Genomic DNA, 16,088 nt, shown 5'->3' on the forward strand with positions numbered 1-16,088 from the left:
GCTTATTCTTCTACTACTTTGTTTTCTCATTTTTTCTTTTTCTCTAACCTCTCAAGCGTCTGATTCTTTTTCTTCTTCTTCTTCAACTTCCCCATCTTGTTATCCTTATGCGGCTTCATTAGTTTGGGTTATCCACCTTTTTATTTTTTCTTTTGGAATTAATTGATATGACTTTGTCTTTGACTTTTTGACTTCTTCGTCGTCTATTCGTCTTCTTTTCTGCTTCTTCTTCTTTTATATCCTTCGACTTCTTCTGTAGTTGTATTGATTTGTACAGAATCAATTTCCTTAAAGATAGTATAATAATTTTTGTGCAATAAAAAAAAGAACGTAAGATTTGTGGGCTGACATTTTTTTTTTATCGTTGTTTGCTTTGATTATGCTACTTCTAATGAGGTTTTTCAAGACCTTTTTTCATTCAATCAAAATCAAATTCAGATGAAACACTTTTACAATACACAACTTTTCAAAAACGATATCGCATTGCTCTCATTGGAAATTTGACCATAATGTCCGTTTCACATGTATAATAATAATGATGATCAAAAGTTGCAACAAAGCTGTAAAAGTTCAGGAACAAATTTTCCGTCATGTTTATTTCCTCTTTTGTTCTCTTAGTTTACTTTCAACCATCTTGGCCTTCTCTTCAGTCTCCTTCTTCATATCAGTCGCACATTTTTTTGACATCAAAACAGCTTCATCATTTCAAGTATTATTTTCTTGTAGCTTACGTTCATGAAACCACTTATATATATATATAAATTATCTTAATTTAAAAAACAATTACAGTTAATATAAACATATTATAGTATCTATCATATATAAATAAAATGGTATTTATATATGTTACCTCCGATAAAAAATATTGTACAAAAAAAACAAAATATTAAAATATATTTCTTCCTTAATTTTTCTTTCTTCTTCAATATCTGTGATTTCTTCCTGCTTGTTTTTATCGTTTCCATTTCTTCCGACTTATTTTCACTGTCTCCAATTTCTTCATTTTCTTTCTTATCTTTCTTTATCATATTCGTCGTCTCGATATACTATTATTCAAGTTTTTCTTCGTCTTTTACTTTTCTGCTTTGTCTAATTTAACTAATTTCTTTTTGCTGTGATCATGTATTATATTAAATTGATGAGAGTGTTGTATCTTTTAAACAAAAAAAACCATTAAGACCGTCTTAGATTGATCGGTTGAATTGACTTTAAAAGCTATATTTTTAGTAAGATTAGTGAAAATGAATTAAAAAAACTATGACTTTTTAGGAAAAAGATTAATTGAACTGGTTTCACTTAATCGATTTAAGAAAGATCTAATTTTTTGATCCAAAATCTTAAGCCTTATATATATATATATATATATATATATATCAAGACTAATACAATAACAAAAAACATAAAGTAAAGCTCTAAAGATGGAGTTTCTTTTCTTTCTTTTGTATGTTTTTCTTAATACATATGAAAGGAGGAGAGTCGCTCAAGTAGTATTCTTGTTCTTGTTATGCTCATCAGATACAATTCATCAAGTATATATTTTTTTACTTTCAAACATCTGATAAGAAAATATCAAAACATAAACGTATTTCAGAGTCCTCGGTTAAAGGAGTAATACCAACAAAATGACACAAAAAAGGATTATACTAATGTTTTGTAAATGTTAAGAACCAGAGAGATTCAGTAGTCAGTCACATTGTTGTCGCTTCTAAGTTTGACAAATTTTAAATCACGGTCGGTGTTTACTTACACACACGCACATAATAGGTGTCACACAAAGCACTGAACACAAAATACAAAGAGACCAATTTTAGCTCATGATTTTAAAGCTAACGTGAGCTCCAAATTTTAGCTCCAATCTAAATCAAAGAATGCTACTACTTTAACACTGTTTACATATACACATTTTCCACTTTTGTATATTTGAACTGGTAAACTGTAGTTATGGAACACCCTAATCCTACCGTCCCAAGTTGTTGCCACGATCACAAGCCCCCACAGGTGCGGCGTACAAGGGTTGACGTTCTCATACACGTTCTTCAAGAGCCTCAGCTTAGACCTGATGCTGGCTTTAGCTGAAATCGCTGCTGCACCTGCACTTGTACTACGCCAAGCTTCTCTTCTTGCCATGTTGTTGCTCCTTTCATTGGAGAGAGACAGTCCATCCGCAACAGGAAATGAGCAAATTTTTTTTGCAGATCAGCAATGAAACTATCCCCCTCTTTCTCCTTGCCTAGTCAAGGTATGGCAACAGACATAAGACCTGATCGTTTATGGTTTCTGAGAAGAAACAGCCTTCTTATTTGGTTGAGAGTAGTCCCATACATGAATCATTGAGCCCTCTACTGCTGATACAATGTGTTTCCAACAAAGCATAGGATAGTCTCAGTGTTGTCCTAAGACTGGAAGCTGCAAAACATCCACCAAAAAATAAGAAAAAGATTATATCAAAACAAACCCATAGAAAAATTCACCTCAGCACTGAAATTCCACTGTCTTTAGAACTTCATACAAAACCGAAGCAATTATGCGTGCAAACCCTCAAACGTGATACACAAGAACTTGTACCTTGGTAAACTAAAAAAAACAACAAAGACAAATGATCCAATATCCCAAAAGTTAGATCAACCAATAAAGAAACAAACAAAGTTCTTTTATCAAACGCAGTTTTGTCTAATAATACATGACCTATATCTGCTTGTGTCATAAAGAGAATGAGCCTAAATTTTATAAAGAAACAAACAAAAAAAGTTCCATTTTAGTAAAACTAAGGACTGTGAATCTCTAAGGCAGATATCATGTGACATCAAATCAAATGTACACCGATCCTCCTCATGTATTCTGTTAGGATCTAGAACATAAGTAAATGTAACAATGGAAGAAACTAACGACAGAACCATGTGTTAAAAAAAAAAGGAGGGAGGCGCACGTTATACAAAAGTTGTTATGAAATGTCTCAAGAATCTAGTAAATAAAAAACAGAGACAGCAGAACAGAATACACAAAGATTGTGCCATTAAACGTAGTGATGGGAATTCTGAATACTGGAGATTTCGAGCTTCGCAAAACAAACAATTATAATCCATCCAACCCATAAATTGTGTGCGCTTCTCAAGGTGTAAACCTTGACATGTCAAAATTGTAATAATCTTTTAGAAGAACATCAAACTATACATGTAAGTGAATAATAACGAAATAAAATGCAAGTAATCACGAAGAAAATAAATTCGTGGAGCCAACTTACTTTTAAGGAACAATAACGTTGTAACAAAAAAAAGGAATATGGACTTACGCTTACCCTTCAGGTTCACGATCAGGTTGAGCCAGCTGGAAGCTCAAAACGGGAACATCTGAACTAAAGAGAGAGAAAATTCAGATAAATTACTTGAAGCTTTGTAATTCAAACGATGCATCATTCAACTCGACTTTGCAATATTAGCGATGCGTCTTAAAATCATAACCATGAAGTATATAATTAGAATATTTTTATACAAAACGATGCATCTCTAAAAATATAAGTGATGCATCATAAGTTGTCTAATTGTATAAAAAGTAAACCGAACGAATATAACAACAGAACAAATATATAAGTTTACCTCTTGACATGTTGTCCATTGTATAAACCACCAACAAAGATAACCTAATCAAATCAGCATGGTGGAAGGTATATATCAATATAAGATTACAAACTCGAATTAAAAGAAACAAATTCAAACACAAAACAGTGAAAAGAACATAACAGAACTAAATATGTCCTCTTGTTTTAAGGAAAAAAAAAATAAAGAAGCTTATGTCAATTTATATTTACGAACAATAACTGATTACTCCATAACATATACGAACACAATATATAAAAAGATGTTTATGAACAATAAAGAAGAGGAACACAATACGAGCATGTATAGAGTATGATAAATGCTTTAGGGTTTAGAGTTTTTATGTTGGTGACTCATTTAACAAATTCAGTGGCTATGATCAATATTAAAACCGCTGGTCCATTAACAAATTCAATGGCACATGATAAATGAAAAAAACCATGTCACACATATTGACACGTAGAATTAATGATCGTCCTATCAAAATTAATTAAAACGACACATATATAGATTTTAATAATGACACATAAGCAAATTGCTCTGGAAACGATACGTAGGATTTTTGACTTCGCAAATAATAGTATAGATAAGCAAATCACTCTGGAGACGACACATATGATTTTTGACTTCGCAAATAATAGTATAGATGTTTCAAAACATGGGCTGCATAATATTAGTTGACTTTATAATTATAACTAAAACCAAGAGTCTAACATTTGGAAAACAAAGACAAAGATTGAAAAAGATTCAAAAATTCGCAGATGATTAAAAAGGGTGAATTCATCATTCAAATCGGAAAACCCCAATAGCCTATCAACAACAAAAGATTTAATTAAAAATAAATAAAAAAACATTTTGTTCCCTTTCTTTCTAAGTTTTATCTAAAACAAGTTACACAAAAAAAAAAACCAAGAATATGAAGAAAGAGAAGAATACATTTCTTCCAGATCTGATTGGATTTGGATTATTTCTTTTTCACCAGCGAGGCTCCGATTCAGTTGATGAAGTCGGGATCCAATGACTACTCACAAACCAACAAGGAAAAGTTCGAGTGGTCGTGTCAGCCAATCGATTCCCGACCTGCATCAAGCGAATACGAGCCCGACAGTGAATCTATCATAATCTCTCTCCAAAAGAAAACAGAGACAGAGAGAGATAGAGGGAGAAAGAGGGAAGAGAGAAGCAAAAGTTTTAGATTTGTAATGGCGAAATGAGTGTTTCTGATTGTTTTCTTAAGAACCCTATCAGGCAGAAACAACCTTAGGCTCTATCTAATACAGATAACATACCATTCATGTATTGACACGTGTTCTAAACTTATGAAGTCTTCCCTTTCACACGATGGGGACTATGGTAGAGTCATTAAGAAATGAACTTTCCCAACCTACTCAAATTTTTTTCTTTTTTAACCTATTCAGATTTTTTTCCTTTTTAACCTACTCAGATTTTTTTCCTTTTTAACATCAAGAAGACCGAACCCTCCGCTCAGCTCTGGGGTTTCCAGAAGTATATATAGTTGATAGTTTGTGTGATAGATCTTGTTTTGTATGAACTGGGTACCGTACTTGGCTAGAAGTCCAATAAATGTATATGATCCAAAGGCGGATACATGGAGACCGTCATGAGTTTAGAAGGTTTTCCGGATAATATCAGTAGCTTGGGATGGTTTCTTTCATGTATGTATGTTTGTGCATACGGTTATGCATAAAGTCTTCAACTTGGAATCGAGCTTTGTGGAACTGTTACCGTTGATGATACTTGGGATGGTTTCTGTGATTGATTACGGGCTTTTTGAATGATGGATTCTCATCTTTAGACACCCTCTTAAGGCCTGAAAGAAACCATCCCAAGTATCATCAAACAGTAACAGTTCCACAAAGCTCGATCTAAGTCTAAGTCTAGACATTCATGAACTTGCAGGTGAAGGATAATTACTACATCTACATTTTGAGCATGCAGCTTGTTGGTCTTATAGCTAAGAAGCTGTTATCTAACGCCTTAAGAGTAACTAGCCCTTCTCAACCTTTTTTCTCACAATGTGTTGTAGCAGTTTATAAATATATCAGCCTTGAGTAGATTTCTTAATCTGGGAAAAGGTTATGAAATTCTTTTAGCTGTACAATATTCTTACGAAACTCTTGTTGAAAAGGCATCTCTTGTTAGCTATGTTTTGGGTAGTTTGCAGTTGCACTACTGATATATATGGTCTCACTATAACAAGTTTAATCCGTTTGCTTTTAGGTTTATGTTCAATTAAAAATGCGAGAACCTATTAATGTTATTTTTATGATACACGATGAAGGGAATAAGGGAAGATATTCACGAACAAGTTTGCATACTATCTTCACTTCGGTATGTATTGGCCAGTGCCAAAAACATGGTCAAAGCTTTTGGAGTGATCACATTCTTACACAAATACCCATTGTGATTCCACGATAGGACAAATGTAATCTTGGTTCAGAGATGTGAAGATGATGTTGGAGCAAAACAAATTGGCCTATTCTAACCCGTTGTTATGATTCTTATGGATAGCCATTACAAATTAGCTATTCAATACCTGGTTAATATCGAAATCCTTTATAATTTTATTGGAAGCTATCTCGAACTGTTTTATAAACTCGGCGAACGGGCAAGACATGGCCAACGCTTTTGGATTATATATATATATATACATTTTACTATATATATACACTTTACGCTACATGTGATCACATTCTGACTTAACAAGAATATAGGTTTAATTGTTTAACAAAAGATATAGTTTTAATATTTTCTTGGAAGCCATCTCAAACTCATCATTTATAAACTTGGCGAATAGGCAAGACGCTTCAGAAGTACAGAGTCTTGCCTCCAGGAGCCTCTTCCACAGTCAAGAATGGAGAACCACGATTATTTCTGTGATACTATTCCAAGTGGATGCAATCATCAATCTCAATGCCTTCCATCATCAAAACAGCATCTATCATAGAACTCTTCTCCTTGAACTTAACAAAACCATGTCAATTCGAACTTAACAAAAAACGTTGACCAAAAAAAGGAAAAAAGAACCTTAATCTAACGGTCAGATGACTCTTTTTCAATCCAACTCTATCTTAGGAGTGAATATATGTGAACTAGCAAGTGTTTTGGCCTCTTTTATGACCATTGTAATCTCCAAGTGGGTTGAGTTTGAAGTCTTGCAATTTTTGGCGTTATTGTGTCCTGAGTCAACTCCTAACTTTCTCCGACACTTCTTTGTTAAGAAATTCAACAGGGAAATACTCTGTATTTTCGATGAAAGTGTTAGGTGTTTTCCTAATAGTTTCCCTTTTCGTTTTGCAATCTTATATATAGAATGAGTTTCTGTTTTTCATTCATCACTTTATTCATTTCGATTTTTCTAATTCTGTGTGATAATGGGTCAACTGTTTGAACAAGTGAGTCACAAGGATAACGAAGATACCAAATCCCTTGGCCATGAAGATGCAGGACTCGAGGTATTTTTTCTTTCTCACTACATCTTTTCAGCTCTCTTAATTATTTGATCAAATCTCTACAAATCGGAAACTTGTAAGGTTTCTATTTTTTCTGAATTTTCAATGTGTGTTTTGGATGTAGTGGGTTGATAAAGAAGGAAGAACGCCATTTATCTTAGCTTGTACGAAATTAAAGCTATTTGATGGTGAAAAAACTCTGCTTCAGTTGGGTTCCGATGTCAATGCTTTTCGTTTTGGTAATTAATCAAGAATCTTCTTTCTTCCCCATTTTTTCCATCTTTCTTGTTTTTTCAGAGTTTGTGCTTTAGTCCTAAAATGAAATTTTGTTATCTTTTCTCTCATCAAAGTGTGTTTTTGTGCTAATTCTTCGTTGGGGTGAATGAAATGGAGAAACTCATTAAGATAGAATCTGGACATTTTATGTTGTTTGTTGGTATGATAGATTGCAATGGTGAGACTCCTCTGCACCATGCTGCAAATATAGGTCTTGAAAACACGGTTAAGTTACTTCTATCCCACGGTGGTAAGTTTTCTGATCTCTATCTTGCCAATTTGATGACTGAAAAGTTTTAGTAATCTATTTATAGTGTTCAATTTACATTTGGCATGTCTGTTTTGTTTTTTTTTCTTGCAGCAAATCCACTGGTTTTGAATGATGATTTTCAGACACCTCTTGAAGTTGCTAGAGCTCAAGGTTACAGTAATATTGTACGCACAATTGAGGTATATGCTTGTAACATTTATTTCGTATTTTCATGAAATAATGGCTAGTAAACTACCTGAAACGTCATGAGCTATAACTATTTTAAACTGTTTTGATTCTGTAGAGTCACATATGTTTGTTCTCTGGTTGGATGCGTGAATTTTATGGCCCTAGCTATGTTGAATTGTTTGCTCCCCAGCTTCTTTCAAGAAGAGTGTGAGTATCTTTTGTTTTATTTACCACTTTCTTTCTTATATTTTTTTGTTGTACATGAATATGAATCTGCCATAGAACTTGTTGTTTTGCAGATGGGTAGTTATCGTACCAACTGGTTCACAAAATCCTACAAAGCCTTTCAAGTTGGAGTTGGTTGTGTATGCTAGTCTTCAGGTACTAAAAACTAATCATTTCTATTATGCTGAGATATGTGTCAACTTTTGAGATTCTATACTTATGAAACTTTTATGATGATGATGATGATATATATATAGGATGCACAACCAAGGACGGTGATCCCTTTGTGGAAAGCCAAGTTGGAGGAACCAAAATCAGATCAGTCTGATGCTTCAGTGATGATTGGTAATAACTCCACAAGTAATTTTCTTGACATTTTCCCACGTTCATGGAATCTTTATCTTTCCTTGTTGATTAAAACTTTCTTATCATTTATAGGTCCAACGCGCAAGAGGCAAAGAAGAAGGGGATACATCTCTCATGCAAGGCGTTGGGCTCAAGTAGATTGGCGTAAGTGTTGAAGGGTTTGTACTGTCTAACCATGAAAATTGTTACAAGAAGAAGGCATAAAAGCTATTCTGGTTTAATTGAATCTGTTCTATGAAGTAGAAACATAAGTTTTTTATTTGGTTTTAATCTCAACTATTTTAGAAATGCGGCTTAAGCTGGCACCTGCGAAGAGAGGCGACATCCAACAGCTAAATTGGTTTTGCGAGGCGTGTAAAGGAATTCCACAGGTATATATGGCCACAAAATAAAACTTTGGAGTTAAGATATTTGCTATCTGTGTGCCTCATTTAAAACTTTTGATACTAACTATAAATTTTATACAGCCATTGAATCCTCCAATATGTGAAAACAACGTTTCCAATGAGGTTGCGCCATCAGTTTATCCTTTGAGAGCTGTAGCGGCAGTAGAAGACGGTTCCATACACTATCCATCGGTCGATGTCGACCTCTCACTCCCTTGTGAAAAATGTGAGGATAAAGAAGATGGTGGAGGATCTAGAGTGTGTGTAATATGTGTGGATTCATCATCTGAAGCAGTGTGTGTGCCGTGTGGACATGTTGCTGGATGCGTTTCTTGTTTGAAAGAGATCAAAGACAAGAAATTGGGATGTCCTGTCTGTCGCGCTGATATTGATCAGGTTGTTAAGCTATACCATGTTTGAAACACGAAAGGACAGAGGGATCATGGGTAGTTTGTCTATGTTTATCATCTATTTCTCTGTTACAACTTACAAGTTATTAGAGTCCATTTTTTTATCTCTTATGGATTTGAACTCATTCCGTTACTCCAAAAAATTTTCTATTGTACTAGTGTTTTATGCTTTATTTGAAGTTTCAAACATTTTTTGTTCAGCTAATTTAACAAAGCTAATAAATACAATATTTACACAACACATACTATAATATTGATGAAACGTTGGTATTCATTTCCTTGCAAATTAAAAAAAAAAAACACGAGATTTGTTACTTTTTTCACATGTTTCTAACTCAAATATGGAACTACCCCTTGATCTTTGCTTGATTTATCAAAAAATGAGATTTGCCGTAAAAAGGAAAAACGCAAATTTGTATATCTATGTATACCGCTACTCTAATTATCTTTTCTTATGTTTTATCTAATATATAAAATATGAAAGGCATTCTTCAATTTTCGACATATCATCAATTAATAGTACATAAAAACTGAATATATTCAGATATAAATACATATAAAATTATTAAATTTGATTTTAACTATATTAAAATTATTTAATCATAAGCATAAAATAACCAAAATTCAAATTTAATTTAAATATATAAACATTATCATACTAACAAAAATCTTAGATAAAGAATTTATGCCAAATATTCATTTTTAATTTGTTTTGAGTTGGAAGCCCAAAAAAATTAACACACGGTAATTGCATAAAAACAGTTAGAGAAAATAGATCAGCAAAGATAATATACTCCCCAAAAATTGAACCAGTACTTTGAGGTTAGGTCACCAACATCTAAATCTTCTATTGTCAGAGCCTCACAAGTCCATCAGCATAAATTTTTTGACCAAATCGCTCATATCCAATCAGCGTTAGTGAGTGTACACATTGTAATTTAGTTTCAAGTAGAAAGTCTGTGAAGCAACAAAAGATACAAGAAGATAATACACACTACTCTGTAAACGAAATGCATCGTAAAACAACAACCAAGTTTTATATATTAAAGACATGATCAAACAGCCAACTAATTTTGTAAGTCACATTTAAACTTTTTTGTTTTGTGACGTTTGTTTTCTACTAACATCATTAGTTGCATTTATTCCGCAATAAAAGTACTTATTGGATTAATGCTGTTTCTTACTTTCTTTAGTTTTTTTTTTAAAGAATCTTACTTACTTTCTTTAGTACACACCAATTGTTCTCTTAAACAATTCACAACCGTAATTCAACAATCAACATTATACTGTATATCAAAAATGAAAAAAATCTTCATTTCACACTACTGCAATAACATCTCTCTTCATCTCTTTTCACAACAAACTTAATCATTTTCATATATATAGTTAAGGAAAACTGGCTTTTTCATACATGAAGTATGCACATATGTTTTTTTATATATCTGAATTATACCGTTGTGCTAAATCATTTATTAACTAAATAAAAATTTAAATTACATACTTAATCTTTTATTTTGTGCTAAAACATACATTTGACTAAATTTGACTGAACAGTGTTAAGAACACGTTGAACTGTGTTTACGTGGTTTCCACGCCTGAAACCAAATCATTTTGTCTAAAAAATCTGATACAATTTAAAAGCTGAATTACATTGATATCAAAGATTCTAGAATCGATTCTAAAAACCTAATCCCTAGATTTTAAAATCCCCAATTCATTGTCAAGAGGTTGAAGAAAGAGGAAGACAAAAAAATACATCAAATCGTTTTGTATTAAATTATATTAGATTGTATCAGATTTTTGTAGACGACTTGGTTTCAGACTTGAAAGCCACATAGATACGGTTTAACTTCTTGTTAACACCGTTAAAATAAATGTACGTTTAGCACAAAATAAAAGATTAACTATGTAATAAAAATTTTATTAAGTTAATGTATAATTTATCACGATAGTATAATTTAGGTCTAAAAAAACATATATGCATACTTCATGTATGAAAAAGCCAATTTTCACACAGTTACATACTTATATATAGTGGATTATTAAATCGTATTTACTCAATTTTTAACACACAATTACATATCTGTGTGTGTATATAAACTTTTTATTCAGAAAAAATAAAATAAATATACTTATTATTCAGATGTTAAGGAACCATAAGAAGTTAAACTGGCACAAAACCGGTAAAAAGATTTGCCTCACTAAAAAAACAAAAACCATAGAAAAACCTACCATAATCTAGGTAAATGCAATTTGACTATTACCCTTTATTTTTTATATGATAAGTGGCTGCTACCTTTTACTAATCAAAACAGGTCTAGGTAAATGCAATTTGACTATTACCCTTTATTTTTTATATGATAAGTGGCTGCTACCTTTTACTAATCAAAACAGGTCATTTTGATTATATTGTTAAAGTAAAATCAATCATAAACCCTAAAGGTTCTCAAGAATAGAGCTCCTCATCGTCATATATCTACCCTTATAAATAAAATCTTAAAGGGTACTGTTCAGAAGTAACTGTTAGAACAGATAGATAAGAGAATTAATCACATTTAAACCCTAGATCTTGAATTCAAATATGCTGGCATCTATCAAATTCTTAAATATTTCAAAACCTGGGCTGAATAATATCAATTGACTTAGTCAACATTTGGAAAACAAACACAAAGATTCAAAAATTCACAGATTATTAAAAAGGGTGAAATCATCATCTGAAGAAACCCAATAGCCTATCAGCAACCAAAGATTTATTTCAAAAAAAAACAAAAAAAATTTGTTCTCTTTTTTTCTAGGTTTTACCTAAAAAGTTACACATAAAAACAATGAATATGATGAAGGAGAATAATATATTTCTTTCAGATCTGATTGGATTTGGATGTTTTATTTTTCACCAGCAAGGCCCCGATTCAGTTGATGCAGTCGGGATCCAATTACTGCTCACAAACCAACAAGGAAAAGGTCAAGTGGTCGTGTCAGCCAATTGCTTCCCGACCTGCACCAAGCGAATCCGAGCCCAACGGTGACTCTGTCATAATCTCTCTCCAAAACAAAACAGAGACAGAGAGAGATAGAGGGAGAAAGAGGGAAGCGAGAAGCAAAAGTTTTAGATTTGTAATGGCGAAATGAGTGCTTCTGATTGTTTTTCAGAGACAACCTTAGGCTCTATTTAATACAGATAACGTACCATTCATGTATTGACATGTGTTCTAAATTTCTGTGGTCTTTGCTTTTACACAATGGGGACTACGGTAGAATCTTGAAGAAATGAACTTTTCCAACCTACTCAGATTTTTTTCCTTTTTTAGAAAAATAAGGGAATAATATTTGTCATGACAGCTGTTGTCAGAGAAATCTCTGCTGAATATTCTATTGTCAGAGCTCTATATTCTATTGTCAGAGCTCTCCAACAGCTTAAACATATTGCTTTCAAGCTATCCGCTTCCTCACTGTCTTCAAGTGCAAGAACATCAAGAAGACCGAACCCTCCGCTCAGCTCTGGGTTTTCCAGAAGTATGGTTGATAGTTTGAAGAACAAATCATGAACATATTAGATGTTTGTGTTACAGCTAAATAGTTACATTAATTAAGGTTCTGCCTATGACCTATGTCATGATATTTTTACCACCCTTCTTAGTTGTGGTTTATATATCTGTATATGAAAGAAATGTTCACCAGGATGGATAAGTGACTAAGCAGTCATAAACAATATATTAGAGTACGATCACAAAAATCTTATTTCAAAAGAAATTAAAAGGAGACACAATACTAAGTAAACAAAACAACCAGGATTAAGAATTTGACTAATTTCGTTCAAAGAAACTAGTTAATTGACTAGTAACCTTTTTTATCTGACTCCAGTTTCGAAATTTGAACTAATCTCGTGCAAAGAAACGAGGTATCTTGAATGGACTAACCACCTTTTCCATTTTCCTCCATTTGCTGAATTTCAACCAAACTTGGAACATAGCTGACGAGAAGTGGACAATTATCATATGGTCCTTGTGCCATCCATCCTTGAGCTTGTTTACATACATGTATCTTATGGTCTCCTCCAACGATGTAAAACATGGTCTCTTTATTTTTCCTGTCTCTACGACAATACACGACCTATTTATTATCCTCGTCCACCGAGAAACTCTCCACGGCGGTCATACTTGTTCTCATAATATCACCGAAATACACAACTGAGAAGGATTGGATATTAGTATCTTTGGCCTCATCGATCTTAGTATCAGTCACCCATATCTTCATTTTTATATCTCTATAAGGACTCTGAAGTAACACATAAAGTTGCTCATCTTTAACAACTGAGAGAACCAACCTCACATGGAAATCATTACATTGAAACAGAAGAGAAAAACGTTCAAATCTCTCTCTTTTGAAATTAAACCTGAGTAAAAATCTATTAGTGAAGGGGTTTTTATTTTCCCAAGCAGCCCAATAAGTATTTGATAAAAAAAAGACAAAACTCGCAACTGCGATGCCCAAAAGTTATTCGCGATTGCGAAATAACAACTCACAAATGTAAGAAGTCGAATCAAAAGAAAATACTTTTGCGAGGGCAGAAAACATCACCATCACCTTTAAATATGAACGAATCGAAATCAAAAGGTCCATGCTCATAAAACATATGGGATCATGAAATCATAAAGAGAAACAACATCTTTAAAACGTGTTCTCCAAAAAACTAGCAATAGTGCTAGCCAATAAAAAAAATCACTGGCCAAAATAATAAAATAAGCCACAAACAGACTCCATCTTTGGTGTCTTCAGCACCGCCACATACGTCTTCATGATCCGCATAGAAGGTTAATCATATAAGATCATAACTTCTTCGTTGATCCACCAATGGTTTAATAATTTTTTTTTTAATTTAAAGAAGTTAAAAAGGAAAAACAAAACCACAACCCATAGGAATTGGATCTAGGCTCTGATACCATGATAAATTGATGAGAGTAAGAACACAAAAGTGTTTACAAAGTGCATTCTCTTATATAGAGATAAACTAGATTTAAAGACTCCTAATTTAACATAAACATAAATGTAAATAATATATTTCGAGATAAAGGTAAATTTCCTAAACTAAGATCTTCCATAGATCCTCTTAATCTTTAGGCTTTCCATGATATCGGTATGGTCGATCTCAGGGATCTCCCAATAGTATTTCCCTTCAAAGACACTCCGCCACTTCTTATTGTAGTCCAGTTCTGTTCATTAACATCATCGAGAACCCTCCATGAATCAGAGTTAAGTTCATAAATTTCAAACTCATGTACCAGATCGTTCAGGTCATTGTAATAATAGCCAAATCTCAAGATTTTGTAGCTGTCGCAAGATTTGTTGTTGCTCTGGTATCCAAGAACATAGTTATAGTAAGTTTTGTTACTATTCCAACTTGTCTGAATCCACCTAGTTTGACCAGTACAAGGGTTCCAAACAACGAGTCTATTCTCTTCGGTGGTGCACAATAATAAACCATATTGCAATGAAAGATACTAGATATCGTGACTTCTTCTGAGTCTTTTAAACTGTTAAGTTTACCTGTAAACTCAACAAATGGATCAAAACTGTTGTCGATTCCATAGAGGTAAATCCATTTGGAGAAAAGGTGACAGATTTATGTTTTTCGTTTTCTTTTTACATTTTCATGTCACTATTGCAACTCAAAATGTTTTACTAATCAGTGTTCTTATTTTGGAACTAGTGGTAGTGTAGTACTAAAGGTGTACATAGACAATTTGCAACCACCATTAAACAAATAAAACTATGAGATATATAAGCAATTTTCACTTGTTTCTATCACTACAAAAAAATTCAAAATTATTAATGTAGATTTTCTTCATTTCTTTGAAAAAGTATTATTTGAAACTCTTCTTATAAAGTCAGTATAGTTAACTGATTTTCTTTTTAGAACATATCATAGGGAAGACCAAGAGGGGTAGCTTTTGGTATCACAATATATCTATAGTGGATTCCGTAATAAGAATACGGATGCTTCTTCAAGTTCATCTGAAGAAAGAAATGTCGAGCCAATGGTTTCTAGTGGGAGTAGTCGAGGCCTCGTGGGTCACGTGAAACAATATTTTCTCGATATAGTCAGATGAAATCACATAAAAAAAAAAAAAGATGACAGTGTAGCCAGTGAGGTGGCTATATATCTGATGGAAAGTGTTGAGATACCAAAAGCTACTCCTCTTGGTCTTCCCTATGATATATTGTATTGGTCTAAAACTAATAGCGTTAAATACCCAATCTTAGCAGAAGTAGCAAGGGATGTGCTTGCTATACCTGTCTCTAATGTTTCATCGGAATCTGTTTTTAGCACCATTAACTCCTTTTATGGTTGAAGCGTTGATTTTAACGCAAAATTGGCTTAAAACAACACTTCATTCAGAGAGAAGAGTTGATGATATTCACAGATTGCTTAAAGAAACGGAGTATATAGAATCTTTACAAGAAGGTACGTATTCATTATTCTTTTATGGTCTTAAAATATATTAAAATATATTTAGATCGTATGTAATTATATATATATATATAATTCTCAATGTTTATTTATTGTTAAGTATGTTGATCAGAGATTGTGCTTATGACTTATGAGGAGACGAACAATAGTGTCTGAGGAAGTTAATAAAAATCTGAATTTTCTTTTATTTATCTTTTAAGTTTTTGTAATCTTGATTTTATTGATAATTTGGATTTATATTTGAATTCTTAGTTTTTTTTCTTACATTTATTAGTTTAATATATTATTACTATCTATTTTATTTTTGTTTCTTGTATGAACTATAAATTATATCGTTATGAAATAAATTATAAACCGTAACTGAACCAAACCAAACCAAACTAAATTGAAAATAGTTTTCATATGGTTTCATTTTTTTATAAAACAATAAATCAAAACCCATAAAAATTGA

The 16,088-nt window shown here is 32.6% G+C and overlaps 1 protein-coding gene across 2 annotated transcripts; it reads left to right on the forward strand.

Annotated features, from left to right (window-relative positions):
* The first annotated feature begins 6,899 nt into the window (after nt 1-6,899).
* LOC18029359 (putative E3 ubiquitin-protein ligase XBAT35) lies at nt 6,900-9,355 on the forward strand. 2 transcript variants are annotated; one of them, XM_024148776.1, is made up of 10 exons: nt 6,900-7,069; nt 7,191-7,305; nt 7,512-7,592; nt 7,704-7,792; nt 7,897-7,988; nt 8,081-8,162; nt 8,264-8,366; nt 8,445-8,516; nt 8,658-8,743; nt 8,840-9,355. In XM_024148776.1, exons 1-10 carry the CDS (start codon nt 6,989-6,991, stop codon nt 9,176-9,178), a joined length of 1,140 nt encoding a protein of 379 aa, XP_024004544.1. In that variant the 5' UTR covers nt 6,900-6,988; the 3' UTR covers nt 9,179-9,355. The 2 variants fall into 2 exon arrangements, with proteins under 2 accessions (XP_024004544.1, XP_006414724.2); XM_006414661.2 differs by having other exon boundaries at nt 6,913-7,069; nt 8,264-8,351.
* The last annotated feature ends 6,733 nt before the right edge of the window (nt 9,356-16,088 follow it).

The sequence above is a fragment of the Eutrema salsugineum genome, unplaced genomic scaffold (assembly GCF_000478725.1).
Source record: "Eutrema salsugineum unplaced genomic scaffold, Eutsalg1_0 scaffold_1, whole genome shotgun sequence".
In the NCBI taxonomy this organism is placed as follows: domain Eukaryota; kingdom Viridiplantae; phylum Streptophyta; class Magnoliopsida; order Brassicales; family Brassicaceae; genus Eutrema; species Eutrema salsugineum.

What these genes read in the sequence shown, in the direction of transcription:
- LOC18029359 (XM_024148776.1), top strand. Translation starts at nt 6,989, where the DNA reads ATGGGTCAACTGTTTGAACAAGTGAGTCACAAGGATAACGAAGATACC. An exon ending in TGTCAATGCTTTTCGTTTTG is followed by an intron (nt 7,306 to 7,511) that starts GTAATTAATCAA and finishes TTGGTATGATAG; the next exon opens with ATTGCAATGGTGAGACTCCT. An exon ending in ATATTGTACGCACAATTGAG is followed by an intron (nt 7,793 to 7,896) that starts GTATATGCTTGT and finishes TTGATTCTGTAG; the next exon opens with AGTCACATATGTTTGTTCTC.